Source organism: Varroa jacobsoni, unplaced genomic scaffold (assembly GCF_002532875.2).
Source record: "Varroa jacobsoni isolate VJ856 unplaced genomic scaffold, vjacob_1.0 scaffold_1269, whole genome shotgun sequence".
NCBI lineage: Eukaryota > Metazoa > Arthropoda > Arachnida > Mesostigmata > Varroidae > Varroa > Varroa jacobsoni.
Genome location: NW_019214171.1, coordinates 160113 through 182984, shown reverse-complemented (window position 1 = coordinate 182984; position 22872 = coordinate 160113). Strand labels below are relative to the sequence as shown.

The 22872-nt window shown below is 39.8% G+C and overlaps 1 protein-coding gene and 2 long non-coding RNA genes across 5 annotated transcripts; 1 reads left to right on the top strand and 2 right to left on the bottom strand.

Annotated features, from left to right (window-relative positions):
- Positions 1-1433: 1433 nt before the first annotated feature.
- Positions 1434-5418, bottom strand: LOC111268261 (uncharacterized). Of its 3 annotated transcripts, none has more exons than XR_002685101.2 (4): positions 5337-5418; positions 4098-4241; positions 3232-3397; positions 1434-1535 (listed from the first exon to the last, which is right to left on the bottom strand). It is a non-coding gene; the product is annotated as an uncharacterized LOC111268261 (long non-coding RNA). The 3 variants fall into 3 exon arrangements; XR_002685102.2 differs by lacking the exon at positions 5337-5418 and adding an exon at positions 4902-5180; XR_015314133.1 differs by lacking the exon at positions 5337-5418 and having other exon boundaries at positions 4098-4485.
- A 3356-nt stretch (positions 5419-8774) lies between these two features.
- LOC147752410 (uncharacterized) lies at positions 8775-18307 on the top strand. The gene is made up of 3 exons (XR_015314132.1): positions 8775-9032; positions 17288-17791; positions 18085-18307. It is a non-coding gene; the product is annotated as an uncharacterized LOC147752410 (long non-coding RNA).
- A 65-nt stretch (positions 18308-18372) lies between these two features.
- LOC111268260 (lysosomal cobalamin transporter ABCD4) lies at positions 18373-22681 on the bottom strand. The gene is made up of 2 exons (XM_022847139.2): positions 22587-22681; positions 18373-22083 (listed from the first exon to the last, which is right to left on the bottom strand). Exon 2 carries the CDS (start codon positions 21477-21479, stop codon positions 19707-19709), a length of 1773 nt encoding a protein of 590 aa, XP_022702874.1. The 5' UTR covers positions 21480-22083; positions 22587-22681; the 3' UTR covers positions 18373-19706.
- Between the last annotated feature and the right edge of the window lie 191 nt (positions 22682-22872).

The window sequence follows — 22872 nt, the reverse complement described above, 5'->3', positions numbered from 1 at the left end:
TAATCTACTCAGCATTTTCGACTCTAATCTCAGGGGAACGATCAGACGAAGCTGACATGTGAGAATGGAGAGTTGAAATCTAGTAGCTGATTTTAGCTTAATTGACGAAATTAGTGGTCAACGATTTTTTTCGTTAGTTAATCGTTGGGCGGGCTTAAATATTGTGAAAAAAGTGTAGGCCGTGCTTGATTATTGCTGCTTGTATCTGCTAAGACGGAAAATTTGTTCTGACTTTAGGGGACGGAAAGTCTTATTCATACTCAAACAAATTCGCGGTACGTTTCCAGGTAAAAAAGCTTAGATTTTAAATTAATAGGGATGTTGAGTGATTTTTGCTTCTTGGGCCCGTCAATCACATGAGTAGGACAGCCACGATGTGTTTGCTACGCAAAGGGAAATTGCACTATAATTTTTATTCTACATTGGAGAATGAATATGTCTTTACTGAAGTTTCACCACAATTTGTTCTAAAATATTTCTGACGATGTCGCAAACTATTTGTCTGAGATACCGCAGCAAGAAGTCCTCAAGCGTAAAATCATAGTTATTAGGCAATTTACCGGAAAAAAAACACTAAAGAATATGCCCGACTAATATCTGTAAACATAGTCTTTAATGTTGTCACGTTTCCAAGGGCAATATTTTTACATGTCAACTATTTGTGTATTTTATATCGTTTGTTGTCATATTATTTCTAAATTATACCTACCTAAAAGTGTACCTACTTGGTAATATTACATAAGGTGGCTGATCGATGCACGACAAGCATACAATTTGGTCGTATATTATCGAAAGTAGAAAATAGAGAAGAGTATTTACTGTTTGCTCTGCGTTTGGAGACACATTTAATGCTTTGATTGACTAAAGACTGGCTTGGCTTCTACCTAATTTTCCATTGCGTGCATTGATCCACACACCGTACAGCAATAAATAAATAATAATAAAAAAAAAAGTTGTACAGAATTCGCTGGTCATTTTTGTTGTCCTCTAATAATTCAATAATAATATTTTTTCTCTTACAGTTTTTTTAGCGTGTCTTTGTGATACATTCGGTAGTAAAGCTCAGTCCTTTGGTAAGCGAATTTGAGATTAATATACAGATGTTCATCGGCACACTTAATTTTCTTTTGTCAATATTTGTTATTTTTGCACATTGCACATGTATATACATGTGTTTTTTGTTTACTAATTGACTTACTAGTCGGTAATATGCAATCGTACCACGTTATACGGTGTGTGGTACGATGGAACGTGGTACGATTGCACATTACCGACTACTGAGTCAATTAGTAAACAAAAAAAACCTACCGAATATATCACAAAGACACGCTAAAAAAACTAAGTAAGAAAAAATAGTGTTGAATTATTAGAGGACAACGAAAATGGCCAGCGAATTCTGTACAACTTTTTTTTTATTATTATTTATTTATTGTATATTATACCAAGTTGTATAGAAGTGAAGATTGATTTGTTTTTGTAGATCTCCCAGAGTTGCAGGATGTGTTTGTCATCGTGGAAGGTAGTGCAGATAAGATCTGAGTTTTGGAAAGAAATCGCACATTAATAGCTTCTAACTCACTTGCAATGAAATTCAATGAAAAAGATTCAATTTCTGGGAAAAATAGTCGCCAGCCTGACTTTAGCCTAATCTAAAGCAATAAATAGTGCGAAAAATCAGTTAAAGTTTCCTCATTTTGGTTTACGTTGTGGTTCGTTTCAACACCGTTAGCTCTTCACAACTGGAACTGGAAACATACACTTCTATTTAAAGGCTACTGAACCCACGCAATGGCTTTCTACTGGAGCTGGACATTATTAAAGCTTTTATCTGCTCTGCATACGCACTCGGGCATTTTTTCGATATCTCATACAGAAGTATGGGTAGATATATAACCTGATCTAGTTTTGTCGTTGGCTAGCAGGAACAAGCATCGTACAGCTACTCGTTCTGCGCCATCGACACGTATATAAACGATAACACAACTCGGCCACGCTTATTTGGTAAAACTAATTCGTTTTGACCTCAAGCTGCACTATTTCGACCTCCTCGTGATCTCGTCTTACGTCGTGTCGGACCGGATTCCACGGTTTCCAAAGCCGACTAACAGATCGCACAATCTTGGACTTTCGTCCGGACTGAGGATGTCTTGCGCGAGATCGCGACATTGTCCTGACCTACATCCTGTTGTCATAGTAACACACGCAGTGATCATGACAGTTTCCCCTGCTCAATATGATTTATGCCAGCGGCGGATTCGTAGACTTATTGCCTATGAAGTGGGGAAAGACGTACGTAGACATCTTTTCCTGGCGAGCTGGCACGCGGCGCACCTGCGTACGTATACGCTTGTCTTAGCCCAAATTCCTTTGTCCGGAAAATAGTGTGCCATCAGACGACGAACAGTTTTCTTTGTAATTAGATGACCCTTATGATAGTTAAAAATACCAAGCCACCGGTTGCCCGCTGAAGTATGGGTCGCGATTTCTTTGGGCCAGAGTGACAGAGGAAACCTTACCTGGCTAAAGAGCCGTGTACTTTCTGACTCCTTCGCGGTACAGCGACCATCGCTGCCCACACTGATTGATGGGTCCGGTATCGATGTAGGATATCGAGCTGGAGCGAGCCCGAGGTCCGAGCTATGATCCCACCGTCGAGCTGGATAGTACTCATATAACGCGAGTGCAGCACATTTTGCTGTTCGATTTAAGACTTGAGCGAGGTTTGATTTCATATACTGAGTACGTTCGGGCGGCATGAGACTATCTGTCAACGGAGTCTGGCACCTATTGGCGGGAGCGAACTATGCTAGTTTCGCGTTCATTATATGAACATTATTCGACTAGACGACAAAACTATGGCTCGGATTTTTGGCCGTTTCGGCGTCGATACCACCCTTGCGACACATCAACTGACGAGCTATCGGTGAGATCGCTCTACCCCGAGAAAGTTGGAAAGCGTATGGCTATTTAGCCGGGCAAAGTTTCCTCTATCACCCTAGCCGACTCGTACTTCTATCAGCCACTGAGACCGCGCGATTTTCTAAACGTGATAGGAATTATCTAAGCGAACAATTAGTAAAATATTGCATTTATCGAAAATATCGACTATTAGTGGATTACTATAGCGGTTAATGCGAAAAATTTTACTTCGGATTAATAACGACGTTAAACTGAATAAATTACTATGCTTAACTAAAGACTGAAGAGCCGACTATTGTAGTGAAGTCACACCTTTACGTATGTTGTTGTCCGCAGCAACTACATTATGGGTCGCTAATTTTATAGTGACTACTGTTTTGTGATTAGCCCGGATTCGAATTGAAGACTCGTAGAATAATGCACCCAGCCAAAGTTACATCGGCCTGGATTGTAAGGCAACGGTAGAACGGAAGTAACGCTGCAAACGTAAAAGTGCCTTCTAGTTAGAGGCCACCGATACTCAACCGGATAAGTACGTGTCTTTGAAGTGAACAAGGTCCCTTATGGGCTGGACAACTATCTTTATTAAACTCACACTGAGATATTGTAGCGTGTCCCATTCAACACTACATTTATATATTCCATTGTGCAGACGCCGGCGATACGTCCCTATGTGCTATTGAAATCTTCCGGTAGAGCACCTTATAAGTAGTATAATTTCCCATCACCGCCTACGCAAGTAAAACTTTTTTTTTTGATTTCTAATTATAATTTTGAGCTTCAACATATGTACGAACAAATATCGAGGAGGATACTTGAATTTCGTTCATGCATGTGACAAAAAGACAACTATAGAATCATTATATGCGAACTTCAATGTGTACAGTATACGGTAATCGGCAATAATAATATTTCCTCGCATCTATGTCAAATAAAATGAGCACATGGTGTATACCAATGGGCTTGACAAATGTTACCACCTAGCCAGAAAGTGCCATTCTGATTTTCTGCTAAAGAAAGAGTAACTATCGTGGAAGCATTTCCTACATTCTCCGAGAGGTGTTGGCCTTAGGTTCGCTACGAAGGCCGTAGCAACGATGAAATAAGATTTTTGCACTTGCCAAATTGCTTTAACTAAAACCCGCGATCTACGTAAGTTAATTTCTACTGTACCGTACCTGATGATAGCAGTTTGTGTGTCCCCTGTTGTGTATCCACATACGTCTATTCGGCATGGAAGTACAGCGCGTCGAAGGCCGACTCGAAACTGGAGTTGAGAGGCCAGTTTAGGTTGACACGAGCCAGGCTCAGGCGTTATCCATCTGCTTCAACAAAAATTAACTTGATTTGTTATGATGACGAGTGCAAAATGTTCACCAGTTTCAATCTTCATAGCGTACATGCATTGGTATAAAATGTCGAAAACGTTAACGAGTCGTTTCCTGTAGACTGTGGCCAAATCTACGTGAACAACAGCATATTGTCAGCGAAACGATCAAGGAAGCCTTTCTATCTGTATCTTATGTCACTCTGCTTTCCCTATAAAACTTTTTGCTTTATAAAAAGAGCTTTTGCTTTATAAAACATTATGCTATACGCGACGTAATAGTAAGAATGGACCACTACATGCGAGATCCGTACCAATCGATCGACAGATCGACGCAACGATAACCTGTTTAGTAAAACGCTCAGCACGGAAAGAATATTCGAATTTCAAAAACGGAAATGCATCGATTGATACAAACAACGAGTTCTCTACTCAAATAGGTCATAAGGCCAATCCGAAGATACGTCTTAACCGCAATGAAACGAATCTGTTTGAGTTAGTTCTAATATAAATTGTGCACGATCTGATTTGGTAAAATATATACCTATATAGGATTAATTCAGTGCTCAAAAACCGTACTGGAAGCAAGCGTGTGATAGTTTCGTGTAAAAATTTTTGAGATTGTGTATGGCTAATAATGTATGTTGCCCTGTACCGATTACCAGCTGGGCACTAGAGCTGAATATTGCTCTGTCTCGCGGTTTCCGGTCTAGTCAGCACCTTCGGCTGTTCTATTATTTGCACATGCTATTGTGGACGATCGCGAACTTTACTTCCATTGCAGTGTGAAAAGTAGGCTGAGAACATACAGATAAACAGAATATCGCGGTATCCTCTTGTTGGCGGAAACAGCAGCAGCGAATACACATACATACACAGATACAAAGACGCACGCCCACACACGCACGTACAAACACACGCATGGGGAGGCTCACGCAATAAAGGCTCATACAGTTCGCATGCGTTGATCGGTTCTTGATTTCTAATTGATATTATTAATACATATATATATATATATATAATTATAGACAAGCAACAAAGATATTGTTTACATGAGCAGAAGACTTTTTAAAAAGGAGATTCACTGAACTTTTTTAAGCGTCATGGAGTGAGCTTGTTGTAACGTAACACCGACATTTGATTTGTTCTTAGGACAAAGGCAGAAGACTCCCCGATAAACATTAGTCTGCAAAAAACTCAACTTTTATATTTACTAACAGCTGATTGTGTTTAGTACAAATAAATTAAAGATATAAATGAATGAATGAATGAAGCGTCTGGCATTTAAAACTACATGGTTATTTACAGCACATGTTTATGTAACTATAATGTACTTGCATTGAGGTAAAAGGTAGCCATTCGAAATGGTAAATTTAAATCACATTGCGATAAAAAAAAATTGATTCTTTAGACGGAGGTGGGCCGCAATACGTTAACACTCTTTAAGATCCCGGAGTTTTTGAAACAGACATCTCCTGCAAATGTATTGTATCAATTTTTGCGTAAAAATGGGGGAGAATAGATGCTGTTAGTTTTGCATTGCCTGTTACTCCAAAATGGCGAATGGGTCTTCATCAATTATTAAAGATGGGTGTCCTAAAGTTAGTCCATGTACCTTTTTGATGTAAGGAGCAAGCTGTATGTGTTTCGACCTTAATGCTAGATAGTTCTATACGCTTTTAATGATCTCGTAGAAAGCGGTGGAATGTTGTTTACCCGTTGAAGTCTACTTCTTTTTCTGTCAACAACATCCTGATTGAAACTTATCGTAATACTGATCTGGAAAATCGTGAAAGTTTGAAAAAACACAGTTATAAGCTAAGCATTCAGTTTAAGCCTACAGATTTAAGGCCATGCTGTTAGTCATTAAAGGGCATAAATCAAGAAGCTTTTGCTAGATAGACATGACGGTTTTTCCTCAATCCGCTAAAATTATTAACAGGTTATGCAGATGGCGATAGAAAATTTCGTAGGAAGAATGTAGGAGGTCAAAATCTAGCACACGACAGGGCAACTCCTGGTGATTGGAAGTAATGAATTTCGCGTAATAAGACTAGTTCACCGGAGCTGGCTGTATCTCCGTTATGCTGCCAGTCCTAGCAACCAGTAGACATAGTAGCTACTTTAAAGTCTCGAAAGCATCTGTCAGAACGAGTTTGAATCCGAGTCAAAATTTGCATAAGTTACCTAGCTATGAGACCAAACGCCTCGTGCAGTATGTTAGCACGTAAAACTTCCCCAACTCCAACTGCATTAATTACAAGGGTCGTAAAGTAATTAAATGCGCATGTTGTCCGGGATCGATATGGCTTGAAAATGAAGCTTGTTTTATATAGAGAATATTGAATTTGCCCAACCAGCGGCACGGTAATCTATTACAGTAGTTTATCCGAAAACGGAGCTTTCTTAGCCGGCTTCCTTTGGCAGCGGAAACTTTGCTTGTATTCAACTCAAAGCGATATTTCAAGAAATTTTAAATGGGACAGAGCGTAACTTGAGGCCAGTCCTTCGGGATTTGCGTTGGATGGAAGAGCAAGCTCGTGTAGTTTATAAATATATGGATACATTTTGTTTCCAGTTGATTTTTCTAGCAGCATTATACCATGGCTTTGCGCTCTTTTATAGACAGACGATGACGGCGTTACAGGCAGCCTGCGCAGAATTGCGAAGCCTTTATTCTCGTTAAAAATTACACGCGAACTTGACAATGCGTAACTTAAATGAATATTATTTGTAAAAATAATTGTACTAATGAATATCATATTATGTCATACGCTGTTCAATACCGATTTCGAAAATATTAGCGGTAGTCGGTGTGTGACGTGTCATTTTTCGGATCTATATATATATATTATTATTTTTCGTAGAATCATAGGGAAGAGCCAAATCCATTACTGAATGGAAAATAAGATAATACAGTGTCAAACCCGTATCTTACAGCCACTTTGACATTACCTAATAACATGCTTTGATGACGGTAGGGACTATGTCAAATATGGCCTCAATGTGTATATAAACAGAAAGCTTTATTTGTATTAACGATGGCCCGAATACTTACTTCGCAACAGAGTTATCGGTACCAATGTTACGTTATACAGTTTGTCAATTACCGATAACCAGGAAGTCATACCCAGGAAGCTTCGGCAATGCAGATTTTGTCTTATTCGCAATTATGAACAAGTCGAGATTTAGCCCGTTCTCTTTTAACTGTCGTTGCATTTCTAAACTAATAAAATCGACGATATAGCAAGGTTTAACAATATTAAAATTGAACAATTAAATTAGCAAAAAAACAATTAAAATTGTTTGTCTGAAGCAAGCAGGTTTGTTGGTACAATTCTCGGGAAAAAAAGGCTTGTTTTATAATTTCAACGTCAAATCCCAAAGAGGAAATGTATTTCAGTACTTTTTTCAGCGTTGAGCATAGAAAGGTCGCCGCTTAAGAACGGTGCCGTAGATTGCCCATCTAGTGTATGGCATATGCATAATTTCCGGATACTTTGAACATAGCACTCCCTGTTTTATTGGACAACACACGGCTCATTCATATGCTAGTAATCGATACATCATCAATTCTAGACTGGCACATAGGTAAAGGTTGATTATCAGACGCTTGTCCCGGTTCGTTCGAAAAGTTCGGAGGGAACTCTCAGAGAGACTGCTGATAGGTGTAGCTTGAGGTCGATGAAACTAATCCGAACCGCTTCTTCTAAATCAACCTTGGTACAACATTGTTTATGACTAATGTCAAACCCAATGGTCGGCAGAGTGACCAGTTGAGTCCCATAAGTTCTAAAGTGTTTCAAAATCGATTCGGCTGTGCTAGGGGCAACAAGTTCTCGCCGCCTTTTTCCTCCCGTACTCTTCCTTTCTCCCCATATTACCAATATTGCAAGTTGAGTGTTGTTGAATTTTGGTAGTAACTTATTTCGAAAGTGGGAACGAGTAGAGATCGTCCCATAACTGGGGTTACGCAACTTTTATTTACGACAGCAGCTTTTGCGAAACGGTCGACTGAGCGGTAGCTGTTATCAGGTTACTGGAAGCAAAAAGCGAAGGCGCCAGAAGTTTTCCTTTAATGATAGTCAGGGCACGGTGAGCCGATGTTTCCATGCGGACGTACAGAACTATTATTTACCGAAGAAATGGGTTAGTCAACTGCAGCTGATAAACAATTCTGATGAAATTCTTCATTAGCCGCATAAGTGAATCAAAGCATAAAATTGATCTCTTTATGCTTCAAAAGAATACCTAATGGTATAGCTTTCACGACATTCGAATGTTTCCTACACCTTAAATTCGCCTTGGATTTATCTGTCAACATTCAATGAAGCATTTTTTGGATTTTCGCTTTTTCTTGGTCATGAAAAGTACAAGTTTTTGGTCGCCTTACAGAGCTTTCATTTCATAAATAGATAGTATCCAGCGTTCGCTGGCCAACACGCACATTAGCTACATTTCTAATGGCTGTTTCGTCTGTCATCGTACGTTCCGACGTCGTTGTTCCCGCCCAGCATTCTGAATCAGTGTTTTGCAACTTCGATGTGCGTGTCTATTTTGGAAGTAACCTCTCGTTGGAGCCGAATGCTACAATGGAAAGTGATTGCTTCGCTTAGCATATATTATAAAATTTCGAAATAATGCTAAATTTGTTGCTCACCTACGCATTGAGCTCAGAAGTTCAGATGCTTAATGTCGAACCATCTATTTACACACATCAACCTTGGTACGGTGTTCAATACATGACTGGCTGAGCGCAGACGGTACTTGTAGCGTGCACCTAAAGGTATGTTGTCTTAGAAAGTCGAAATAGCAACTCATTCGGACTGAAACCATTTAGTTATACCGCCATCTATAAAAAATGGTAAATTCTAGAAAATCGTCCAAGGGACTCAAATAATTCTATGAAACAATAATGAGAGCTAATGGAGTGAGCTGAAATATCTTAGCAGCATTACCCACACTAAAACCCGATATCTCTTTTAATATTTACAAAATTAACACCTTCTACAAAATAGTTTAATTAACTTACTAAAAAAATATGTGTAATATCGGTAGCGGTAAATCTGACAGTTAATTTTAGAAGTATTTAGCTAACTTTAGAAGTAATCAGGTGGTAGTAGTAATAACAATGGAAATGTTATCCCAATTTGTTCATTTATAACGCAGATATATTTACATGTCCGTTATACGACGTAGCGAACACTTATACTACACAGAGTGATGCGCAAATTTATGGGAAATTTCGTAATTAATAGCTTCATCTTCTTAGCTTAGCGTTGTTTTTATAAGGTTTTTAACCGGCTCGCAAGTGATGAACAGAAATAATTCAAACACCGATGTATACCAGCGTATCAAAAGGTAGGCTTACGGGAAACCCAATGTGTAAGATAAAACTTTCAGCACTCATCTGGAACAGTGTATCTTAGTATGACGCGCATACGAACGTGCGTCGTAGCACATGATTCTTGCCGGAGATGCTCCCGATTCCCGAGTCGGGATAGGTCACGACTATCCGCCTAGGGTTCGACGCGAAGTGCTCAGAAACGTCGTGAATCATAACAGCTGTAGCGTTTACTGAGCCTCTTGTCCGAAAACGTCGACAATAAAACACATCTAAAAGAGTAAGCGATAACCGGCAACAGAGTTAGTGGCAAATAGCGGCGGCATGCGGTTCTGTGAGTAACGTGTTTTTGTGGCTAAATCTTAGAAGCAGGTCTAGGTTCGAATCCACGAATTTTTCTACATAACTTTTAGTTCGGGCTCGAGAGGGTAGCAGAAGCGAATCCGGCTGCAGTTGAAGAAGAGCTATCAAAGACCTAGCTAAAGGAGAATGATTCCTTTCCAAGCTAGTATTCTGTATGCCTTGCACACGGCAAAGGCCGTTGCAGTAATGAGGTGACGCACGAGAATTGAGGGAAGCCGTTGGAGTATTTCGACCTTGTCCTCAACGCATCGAGTCAACCCGAGTATTCGCCCTTAACTGAACGTACATCGAAAATTTCGAGCTAGTGCGTCACGCTGATGATGGTGAGAAATCGCCGAAAGAATTCATCAGTTGGTGGTAATAGACATATAATCAACAAGTAATACAACAAGCTGATGCTACTTCTGCAGTCATGGCGGAACGCAATAATTTGCGTATAAATAATAGGTAGTTAATGCAGACTATTATGCTGTTTTTCTTCAATCGATGACAGTCCAGCATAGCATAAGATTAAAGTAATGATGATATAAAATTCATATTATACCGGGTTATTATATCGATATAGAGGTATCGACAGTCATTTTTTTTTATCCAAAATAAGTTTAAAATAAATTTGTCAATGTAAGGAATAGGAAGTTTTTCCTTATATAGCTTGAGCACATAGCATTAGGCAATTACAATTTTGTCTTTATCCCTTTATATTTATATAATTTTCATATCTTTCTGTAGCAAATAAGCAAATAAGAGTGCGGTTTCTGTCACAGATGATTATTACTATAATTAGTTTTTCAACTTTGACGTTCACTTTCTAGTTCAGTTGGCTTAACTCTCCGTTCAAAAGGACATCGACAGGTCGACGTCGCTTCTATAAACTGCTTTGTGAATTTAGAGCAATCAATTTAGTTCGTTCGGACGAAAAATACAAAAAAATTTCATCAGTAAACAGAAGAAATATTGTTATCAATTGCTGTTATATTGAACAATCGATTCCTTACGTACAGTTCTATATATATATATTTTTTTCTCTTTTTTGGGTGTGTTATTATATAACTATCTGTACGATGCACTTAAGACATCGGTATGCGATAGCTTGGGTTGGGAGAATTTAGGGTAATTTAATGACGATTAGGGACGAATCTCGCGGAGGGATTAACATCGGAACTGTATGTGTAGGAACGTCTCTTAATTGTCAATGTGTACTTTAACTTGAAGACAATTAAGGTGTAGGGCCCAGGCATTCAGAGCGATCTGGAGTAAATATGGCGCGTCTATCAGATCAACCCGATGGGCCTTATTCTGGTAGATTTGCAGAATAGCCCAATATTGAATAATTTCCATATATAATGACGTTGATCAGGGACTGATAACCAGATAAATTCTCAAGTGCGTGTGATACAGGAATACTTACAGTGAGTTCCCCAACTCGGGGATCGCCTGAATGCGGTAATTTCTTTCTACTTATTTTCGGTTAAAATGACACGGACAGAATGTATTACATATGAATCAGTGTCGTATGGTACAATACGTTAGTTGTATACCCTCCAATAATAAAATCTAATAAAATTAATTTCTGTATGGTTTTACTCAAATGATTCGCCTACTGATGGTAATGTCATGAGATGGCCAATTACCGCTAAAAGATCATGTATTTTCCACAATGTGTCAACTTAAGTACTTCTGCCAATTAAGTCATCCTAAATTTAATATACGAATGTTTTGAGTTGTTGGTAGTCGACTAAGGCAAGTAATCTCTGGCTTCACACTACTCTTACCAACTGAAGTATCCAAGTGTAAAGTAAATCGACTATTCCCTATGCAATGGATGCGTACTGTAGATGTACTATGTAGTTCTATTTAATAAACTTATATTGTTCCAGCAGTAGGTCGGTGCGCTTCGCTAGCAGAATGGCGAGTATATAAAAATAGCTACTTGTTTTCAGTCTGAGTCTGAACCTGCCCACCACAAACTGCTGGTCTATATTTGCCCTTGGTATGTGAATCAGCATTCGACTGACGTACGCAAGTCTGCGAGTCATTATATCTGTGATCTATTAGATTTACAGCGATTTATATATATATATCGTGAAGCTAAATCTGGGAAACGGGTGTGTGTATATAACTGTGCAGTAAACGATTTTTGATCAGGAAATTTTGTCGGACTATAGGAAAAAGAGGCTTAGAATTTTCCTATATTTACTAACTATCCAAATGATACATAAATTCAGCCTAACTTGGATTGCTATATTTGTTTTTTTTTTTTTTTTTTTTGTCATATTCTTATCAGCCTAACAGGCTGTCTATGTAATTTCATTGTTTCTGCGCAAGGTCAAAATCTCAAGTCTAGTACCTTCATTTGTCGATCCTTTTAATTTTAGTAGTTTTTCTACTCTGCTCGCTACAACGAACTTGACGGTCGGAGATTAAATTTTGGCCAGAAACGGGTTGTTTGAGTGAAAAAAATCCGCTTTGCCTTCTGGGTTAGAAGCGACTTTAATCGTCTCCCAGCTGATCGTAATTCTAAACATATAATAAAGGAAAGCGCATCCTGTAAAGCAGTGTTTAAGCTGCCAAAGGCCAGTGACGAAGAATTGCACAGATACTTTGCAAAACTCCTCTGCATATATGCACATTTAATAAACGCTGGGTGGGTTGATAGCTACATTCACGGAAACAAAGTAACCAGTTTTATTGAAATTCGTTTTAATCTACGATTTTATCACTAGGCAGTGAAGCATACGGACCTGTTCCGTATCGCTGTTTGTGGCGATCAGTTGAAAGTACAATAGGATTTTAGGAACAGCAGTGAAGGGCTGTATCTTTTTCTGCAGTATAGGAACACTGTGGATTAAAATAACGAAACAGAATCTAATGCTGGTAATTTTAGTTGCTTGCAAACGCTTTCTTCAAGTTCACAAAAACGTTATTGAAACTCACGATTACTTACACAATGCTAGAACTGTTGTTGGTTATAACCGGGCACAGTTGGATCGCTATACAAAAAGTCGGACTGAGGTTCATGCCTAACCCAATTAGCCCAAAATCTTTTTGTAGTGCCCATTACTAAGCAAAGCTGAGAATGGTCGCTTATTATTTATTTTAACGCTCGAAGTATCTTCAAAGTTATTCGAAACTGTATTACTATTATAACTGTCATTTTTGAGAACCGAAGGAAAACACCGACATCGACATCCGAGTCTATTCTGGCGTTGGTGGGCAGCGGTGGCTGTATTTGTTTTTTCAATTTGTCAAAATAAAGCTAAAGCAGTTCATTACATTATATTGATTACATATAGAAAAAAGTATAGGCCAGCTTACTAGATAGCATCTAGTTAGAAGTTATGAAAACTGTTGACATTCAAATATTTACTTTTCTACTTCCTTACTCCCCACTGACCAAATTATAGAATAAACACAGTATGCGAGAGAGGAGAGCTGGTTTTGCATAATATACACAGATGTTTAATCCTGGATTCTATAGGAACATTTGGTCCAAATACGGAAAGTCCGATAAGCAAACGTTTATGCACAGGAATTCGTATCCAGCAATGAAATTTTATTAGGCCATTAGAAGGCCATTACATTACTTTGCATGACTTGATCCAGTGTGAGCTATTATTCAGGCGCGTTTTAAAAAACTACTCACTATAGACTTTCTAGCGGGAAATTATTTTTCTTTTTCTAAATAAGAAAAGAAGTGTTTGATATAAATTAATATTACAACCTTTACATCGCTGACAGAGACTTGACAAGTACCCATTTGATAGCAGTCCATCCAAAGTAGTATATCGGGATTACTGAGGCACATAAATAGAATAGCTACTAAGCCTACTGCTGCATTTCTATTCAAAGACAGAATACATGCATGTGTTTACATGTTTCCTACCATTAAAATATCACTACGACTTTTACTAAGCAGTTGACTAAGCACCTAAAAGCAAGCCCTTAATGGCCTTTCGCACCCATGCCACAGTTGACCTTCCAGGTGGCGTCCTTGCGAACTTCAAGGACGTAGTCCTGATTATTGACACATCCTCAGGCGCTCGCTGGGCCAGAGGGTAAACGACTGCTGAGCGGCGCCATGAGAGGCTTGTTGACGAACGTATCGAACCGAGTTGTTTGCGCCGGTAGAGTTAACCTCGCACTCCGTGGACAATCATAGTTTACACAGCACACGAAAGCGGAATGCCATTTTACTTGGTCCAGCTACGAATGTTCTACTTTGGGTATTCAATTCAAAGTTGATTTTGTTAATTAGCATTTTACCGGTCGACCCCGTAACGGTGAGGTCTTGTACAGGGCATCAAAGCTCTTTTTTTTTTCTGTTTCTTGCTCGTTGATGGCCCCATTAGGATCGTTCATTCCCGATATTAGTTCGAACACTCGTCGAATCATACCCTTAATATAGATAACATCGCTGAGGATGTCTACGTATTTGTGACACATCGACCTCAGTCACGAGACATTGAACACGATCTTTGTTCACCCACTGCTAATATTCCATTCCGACAGAACGATCTTCACTGTAATACGTCATGCGCTACAAATCAGATATGCTACCACGCGGTAATCGAATCACATAACAAAATAGACGGCAATGGAGATATAATTCATACTTTAGCTGTTAGGAGAAGTTGCGTGAAAGTTGCCCTCGCGTGAGGAAACTCGGCTTCGTCGGTCCTATAGGTGAAAAATCTTTCAGTATTTAGAGCCATGTCGAGGTACTGCTATCGAAATCGGCTTTCCAGACTCCATACGTTACACACTTCCGACACAACTGCTTCTCGCGGCGTCGAATCGACAGATAAATCCAACCGGGGCTTGGCGGACAAGAACTGCATAATAGGTAGCTGTGAACGGGGCTGTTAGTATGGTGCCAAGTGTCTAGCAAATATAGCTCGAAAACGTATTGACGTCTAATTCAGTGCGCGGGTCCGGCTTGCTTACCGAATCGGAGCAATTCAGCTTATAGAAACTGTGCTTTTGAAAATACGTTTTATGCAGTTTGTAGTGATTAGTCCTGGAATTAGGACAACTAAGTATCGTATGAGTAAGCTATTGCGTGTACTGAATACTATGTCTGTGAACGATGTGAACGACGAAATGCCGTTTACCCAGGGCATAAGCGCAGGAAAGGATGACACGTCCTGTCCAAGCTTATAATGTTATCAGGATGCACCTCATTTATAATTCATCTTGACATCGATGTCTTCGAGAGTACTGGAAATATACAAATACCTTCGTGGTGATATTCCACAGTTCCATGAACACATACATAGGTTTTAGGTAATCCATATCTTCGGAGTCGGCTTTCAGACTTGACGGAAGCATGGTATCGAGTCACGTACGGTACGTTAAGATGATCACTTAAAAGCATGTTATTTTCAAATAGCTCAGTCACTTTTGATGGTATCAACCAGAATGGGCGTGTTATGAACCGGCATCAGGCAAGGTAAAGCGTTCAAACCTGCTGCTATGATTATCCTGGAAGAAAATTAATTGACTCATTGTACTGAGTGGCTTAGGCCCTAAGAGAAGTATTAAGGGAACCCAGGATGTGGCGCGCGTCTGCAGGCGAATTTTTCTTCTAATATTTTTGTTAGCTTATCGATGAGATCTGCATGTACAGGATGCAATAGAAAAGCTTGGTCCTATAAGCAGGAACTTTGAACAAACGAGGATTAGCTAGTTTCAATATGAGGGACAAGGCTGTTCATAAAGTAAGAATATGTTCTTAGTCTGACGGCTTTAAGACCATTCAATTATCGCAGCGATTATCGATGTTTTACTTTAGCCCTTCAAACAGATAACTATTCAAAATAGAACTTAGTTAATACTTTAGCTTAGGTCTACGCTTACAGTTTTTACTGTTAAAATAGTAAGTTTATTATTTCAAGTAATAATTGTGAATAGCTTTCTTGCCAAGAAGGTATAACTAGATTTACCTTAAATTTCGTTTGGGAATAATCATTAATGTTATTCTTCTTTTAAATGAAAACTAAACAATACTGCTTCGATCTGGATCCTAAACTCAGTTTCATCTTAAATTCTTTGCATACGTGGGTTTCCGGATCTTGACCCCAAATAGAACAAATATTTTGTTGGATTTCACGCCCGTTACTTAAGCTGCTAGGCCGTACTTTATAGCGCTAGCACCTAGCATGAAACTGAGTGTGTCTACGCCTGGATTCAGTCAGACCTAAACTAACGTCGGTTCCCGAGTTTGGCAGGCAAATACGTTCGTAATTGGGCCATCACAGGGATCTGATCCCGACCACAGTCACTCTAATCTGACTCAGTGCAATACCATAACCCTTTGCTTGCGTCCGTCAAGGTGCAAAAAATAGTTTTACACTACATAAACTCTTTTAATGAACAGCTTGTACCCGTTATTATGGTCGTGACGGTAACAACAATCGACACTGAAGCTCTCAAGCGAAATTTTTTTGCACATCTCTTCCTACTGTGCCCAATGAAATAAATGAATAAGAATGACAAGTCCTTCGAAAAATGTTTGTCTTCATAATTAAGTCACGATTTTAGATAATTTGCTGCCGAATGAATTAGACGACGAAGCGCTTCTAAAGAATGGCAAAACAGATTTATTTGCATATATCTTGGATATAGAACAAGAGTCAATGTATATTAGACATGTAGATATTATCGAGAAATCTTGCACATGGTCAAATTCAACGGTAATGCTAGATTGAGAGAAGATCGTTGTCTCTTCTGGTTCTAAGTAGGGCTCAGAGAAAAGTGCGCAAACATAGTCCAAATTTTTACTAGCCATCGGTTATACTTTAGTCTTCACAAAACAGTTCTAACTCTATCTTCATATAAATAATCACGGCACGCGTACACTAAATGCACTGGACTTATATACGTAGCATCACGACCCAGCTTAGGTTTCGTCATCTTGCTTTAAACAGAGGTGCAATAGCGAGTCTATGAAGCGGTGATAAACAAGGTTACAGGACAAACAGAATCTGTACTAATGCCGTTCTTTCATTTTTCCTTTTTGCTCTATTCGCCCGACCTAATTTATCGAGCATAAAATCATTCTTCTTTTTACTTAATTACGTTTTCGAAGACCTTCAGATTGAGTTCCAAATTGATTTGGTATCACATTTATAAGTTATAAAATATGAAAGCACGAGTATTAAAGCGCGTTCCTGGTTCTTTTGGTTATATACTGTATTTTTTTTTTAGCTAACATTAAATTGCGGTTTTTCGTGAGTGTCTGGCATGATATACTGAAGAGTAACGAAACATTAGTAATCGTTTAGTTATAAATAGCGTGACAGTAAGATTAGTTCCTTTTTGTGCATGTTAAACAGTGCAGTAAGAGCCTTTGACCGGCTGAATCGAGTACGATGACGAATGCAAAGTCTGTCATGGCGGCTGAAGCTATCTGGGAAACCACGATTTCGAAGCATCATTAGGGAACCGTATTCAAGCGATGCAAGGCAAACTGTAAACAATCGAACGATCGCGGTATGCCTCATCTGTTCTTCGTAAATAAAAAAAATTCTGATTGGATAAATTTTATTGCGTGTATCATTGCTATTCATACAGTGCATCTTTTCGACGTGGTAGTTTGGCCAAATATATCTTCTTGCGGAATTAGCAACCTATGACCGAGTCCTGCTGCCTAGAAAATATAGGCTTCAGCTAAACTATTGCACCTGAATATGTTGCAAATGAAAGACTAAGAATGTAAAGCTGCGTGATGTAGCAGATAATTTTACGTGATTGGAAAGAAGACAGCAGAATTACGGAGAGCGACGGTAAAAACACCCGACACACGACAGTAATCTTTGCCTGAAGAGCCGAAACGACAGGTAACTCTTATCGAGAAATAACAAAAAAAATTCAGCCTAACGATACAAGTTCATTATGTATTTTCTGATTTAAAAGACCGAGCTACCTAGAACATGCACCAGAGAACAAATACTTACGCCGAAAACAGGAAAAAAAATTCCTATCGGACAAAATATTTTCCAAGCAGAATTCGAATTACGAGTTTTGTAACGTTAACTTCTGTGCACTTATTAATTTTTTTCCGAGCCACTCGCACCACAGGCTTTACCGCATATAATTAGTACTTGTTTTTTTCTTTTGTAATTCTGAACAGGAACAAGTGTCGTTATATGAAAACTTTTAACAGCAGGGATTGACATAGAGGTCTCGCTATTGATAACTTTCCACTATAGTTCAATATACTGCCAATTTCAATAGGTTTCTATGCATGGTTCAACGCAAATCTTGATCCGCTAGCTCAAGAATTACGTTATGTTCAACATTTGAACGGGACGAAAATAGGTCCGAAAATAAAGAGAAAACTCTCAACAAGTTTTTTTGAGGTGTACTTATTCGATATTTAATATGCGTATTCAAAACAGCAAAATGAATAGTAACTGGACTAGTGAATCATTAACAGGTCGATATATTAAAAAAATGGCGTTTTCCTTGCGTTTTGTCCATTATCAATTCTTACAAATGACGTCGCGTGTATGCACATATTTAAAAGGTACATGGATATCCGATGATAGAAATGGTCGAAAGCGTTTTAAGCACAATGTTCATATAAGACCGCTCCGTAAAACACCGGTCACATCCTGCACATTCAAACCAGTTCAATTTACATTTATGTAGAATAATGTTTCATTATGTAGAACTCATACGATGTCGTCATTCGGTACTTACATCGTCGTCATTCTATAACGCTATAGAAACAGTATGATAAATAGGAATAATCTGTGAAGGTGTGTTTGACTGGTCGTTCAACATACGGGCTCCATCACCTAGTAACATGGAAGCTTCCGTACGCTGTCTGAATTAATAAGTCGATGATCTCGGCGAATGTTCCGGGTTGTCAGGCCGTTAGGCCCGTAGGATCCTTTGGGTTTCCGTATCGTCGACGTTGCCCGCTCAGTTGAATTGTTACACTCCGATAGCACACATTCTGTTACGCTCCGCTTTACCATTGATACCTATTATACTGCGACAGAATCGCCTGCACAGGCCAATGTTGATTGTTAGCTTTGTCTGTCGTTCCTTTAGACGCACCCTGGTATGGCGGTCGAGCTTTGGCTATCATAATAATTTGCGGAGCTTTTTTCTCGAGTTGATCGTTACCGGTGTCCTGCGGTTTGCAAGATAAGAGAAAGGTAGATTGAGGAGTGAGGCTAGGAAAGCCCAAACAGGTAAGATTAGCTCGAAGTGAATACTAGGCGATTACAACAATCGTGACGTATGGGTCACGTTAGCTAACGTTTCGCATCAGCCATCTACAATGCGCAGTCATAGTGTACAGAGCCGTTTGTCGATAAAGTCCATCACAAGTGATCTTCCCGTCAAATCGTTTATGAATGGTTTTTGATTTATGCGTATCCCTCTTTTCTATTCTTCTGACCGTACAGTATTTTTGTCTATCTGTACTCTAACACATTTTCGATCATATTCTAAGCAACGTCCACAAACATATATATCCATACTGTGTTTATATCTGTGTGTATACACATCACACATTCAGCCATCTATTTAGCATTTGTTTCGCTTCTCAATGTATCACTCTGCAAACGTTCGTCTATGTTCGAAAAACCGATATAAACTAATATCTATTAATTTGTTCAATTTAAGTGACTACTCCTCTAGAATTACCGTGACAATAAAAGGAAACATCTATACAAGAATAACTATCCGAAGACGTGCTGGACGTCCGTTCCAGTCGATCAAACTTTCTTCAAGGGTATTTTACACGGAGCGCTTATTGAGATAATTTACAGTCGGCTCAAATCGCCAGGTACCGTCTCTGCTAATTTCCAGGACGTGGTTGTGAAACTGGTAGAGGCTCTCGCGGTTGTGCGAGACCGTCACCGTTGTAACTCCACTGATCCGACACTCCTCAAAAAAGATCTCCACCAACTCTTTATCCAGCGCATTGGTTGCTTCATCAAGGAATACGATTCGTGGCCGGTGAAATAGAACGCGAGCTAAGGCGAGTCGCTGCCGCTCTCCGGACGAGAGTACCGTTAAAGCCCCCTCCAATTCCTTGTCGAGATCACCATCTACACTCTTCAAGACGTGACATAATCTTAATATCTTTAAGATCTGTTTAATGACTGGTTCATCGTCAGCTGAATGTCGACTCAGAGGGTAAATGATGGTTTTTCGCAGGGTAGAACATGCGTCACCAAAGAACACTTGTTGAGCGACGTACATCACCGAGCTGCTCTGGCCTATAAAGCACACTTGGCCTTCAGTTGGAGACCAGAGCTTTCGGAGCACTCGAAGCAGCGAAGTCTTACCGATATTGCTTGGCCCTGCTACGAGTATGTTCTTGCGAACGCCTATCTCGAGGTTGAGTCGATCGATCAGGGTCCTGCCGTTAGGTCCTACGATGGTTAGGTTTCTCACAGAATAATGTGGCTCTTCATCATGAGTCCCCTGTTCGTTGATAATGCTGGACGTGTCATCCATGCCGGCCATCAACTCGGACACACGTCGGATCATAGCTTCGATGTAGATGAGAAAGCTGATGATGTAAACGTACTTATGGCATATCCAACCGAGATTTGATACAACGAACACGATTTTAGTCCATTCACTACTAATTTCTGATTCTGAAAGGTCGTTCTTCATTGCAAAAATATGTGTTCCACAAATAATGTACGTCACAACATAAACCATCCGATTATCTAAACGCATTACAAAATAGACTGGTATGTAGAGGAACTGAACGATTTTTGAGGCTCGTAGAAGCTTTTTGAACGTCATCTCGGTGTAAGCATATTCTGCCTCATCTCCGCCATGGACAAACGCGATCCGTTCCGCGTTTTCGACCACATCGAGGTGTTGCTGCCGAAAACGGCCCTCCATTTTCTTTACTTTACACACCCGGGGCACAATTGGTTTTCGAAGTATCTTACTAAACAAGACAACCAGAAAAAAGTATCCGACAATGATAAACGGATATATCCACCCGAGACCAAGGCCCACTTGAAATACGTAGTAGGTAATTGTGAAAGGCGTGGTCAATATGGTCGATATCATCCAACACAGATAGTCACCGAGCACTTCTACGTCTGAACCTATCCGCTGGTCGGGATTGCTTATCGGTTTACGGCAGTTTACTTTGTAGAAGTTGTGCTGACGGAAGTACTTTTTATGAAGCTTGCGTGTGAGGATTTGCCGGAACATCACGGTCGCGTAACCAGTGAGAAAACCTTTGAACGTGCTGACAACTGCATCCAATAAAGATATCCCAGCAATCCACGCCATAAGAGTAGAAAACGCCGGGGTGTCCCTCCTGGACACGGATCCGATTAAATCGCCCATGATCATTCCTTGCTGATAATCGAGCGCCTGGTCGATCCCTTCGAGTATACACAGCAGCGGCAGAAATGAACAAAAAAGTTTGCTTTGCCGAAACACTGTCATAAAGATATTCCATAGTTCGACTACGATATTGGGTAGTTTGGAGTACTCAACATCTTTGAGGTCAACTTTTACTTCGGCCGGGGGCATCGCGTAGCAGACGAAGGGGCCGCGAGCCACGGCCACTAGACCGATACCTCCACCTTGCTTCGAATGTTTTCGCTCCCCCTGCGCTTTATGGTAGTAATGCTGTTGATGTTCGTCTTGTTGCTAATGTGATTTCCAGAGAGCCCTATCTCTTTGCGCTCTTCACGGCGAGTACAACGTTGACGCTGGCATGGAAAGCCTGTTGGTGTCCGTTGTTGTGTCTTGTCTATCCCGTTTTGTCTCCTCCGCTTTGTCTCGCGATTCCTCCCTCACGATCCCTCGAAGTGTATACATTCGCAGGTATGGTCGATGCTAGGATACGCGAGATCCCTCTTGCGAGTTCGTCGCTCGCTATCGGCCGTCGGTAGCAGCCCTTGTCCCGCGTTTATACGATAGATGTTAGCTGGATCTTTGTTCTCACACTGCTTGATTGGTCAAAGCATCTCGAAAGCCTGACAGCAACGTGATGGCCGACGTATGCTTCGCGACGTCTTTTACCTCTGGCATCGCGTTTATACTGTCCGGAATGATTGCAATGAGCAAAAGCTTTTTTCAGTTGTAGCAGTCGTAAACAGAGGCGTCGAAGACGATTGATCATGATCTTCAACTAAAACATACGTTAATGTGTACAATACTTTATTGACATTATTTAAAATGTATGGGTTAGAAGAGAAGCTTTATAGGACGTAAGACACCAAAAACGAGGAAAGCTTTCGCATAGAATTTTTTTGTTAACTAATTTTTCTTCGAACTCTGATTAAATTGGTAAGTCCAGGATATCTTACAACGTGTCATGCGTCAATGGAGGGTAAAGCGAAATTCGTGTTTGTTAACGCAAAAACTTTAGTCAAATAATTTTCTCAATCGGATAATTTAGGATTAGGCGAAAATTGATGATAAATGATTCAGTTTCAACGATCTGCTATAGCTGAAATACGCAAAAATAATTTTTTGCGTATTTCAGCAACTGCCGTGGGTATCAGTAAAAAATTCACTTCAACGGTTTTTCCCGTGCTTAGAGATATTTAGATTCATAATTATAATATCAGCTAAATTATCAAGGATTTTTCAGCATTGTCTTGTTGTGATGATTATAAGTGCTAGCAGTACCGATTACGTTCTAGGCTTCCTGACGCGTTAACCGGACTATGAATTCATTTAAATCGTCCATCTTCTATGGCTGTGTTATGTAGCTATTATCTACAGCTGTACACGACAGTATGTGTTTACGTAGCCACCCACGCTTTTGCTTGTGCAATTTGTTGTGTGTACGTGCACGAGAGATAGATCTGATCGTTTTTGCCTGGGATATGTTTGATTGAGAAACTCGGGTGGGGTGGATGCGTTGAATAGTCGATGCATAGTCACACATCCAATATGTTTATGACGGTCAAAA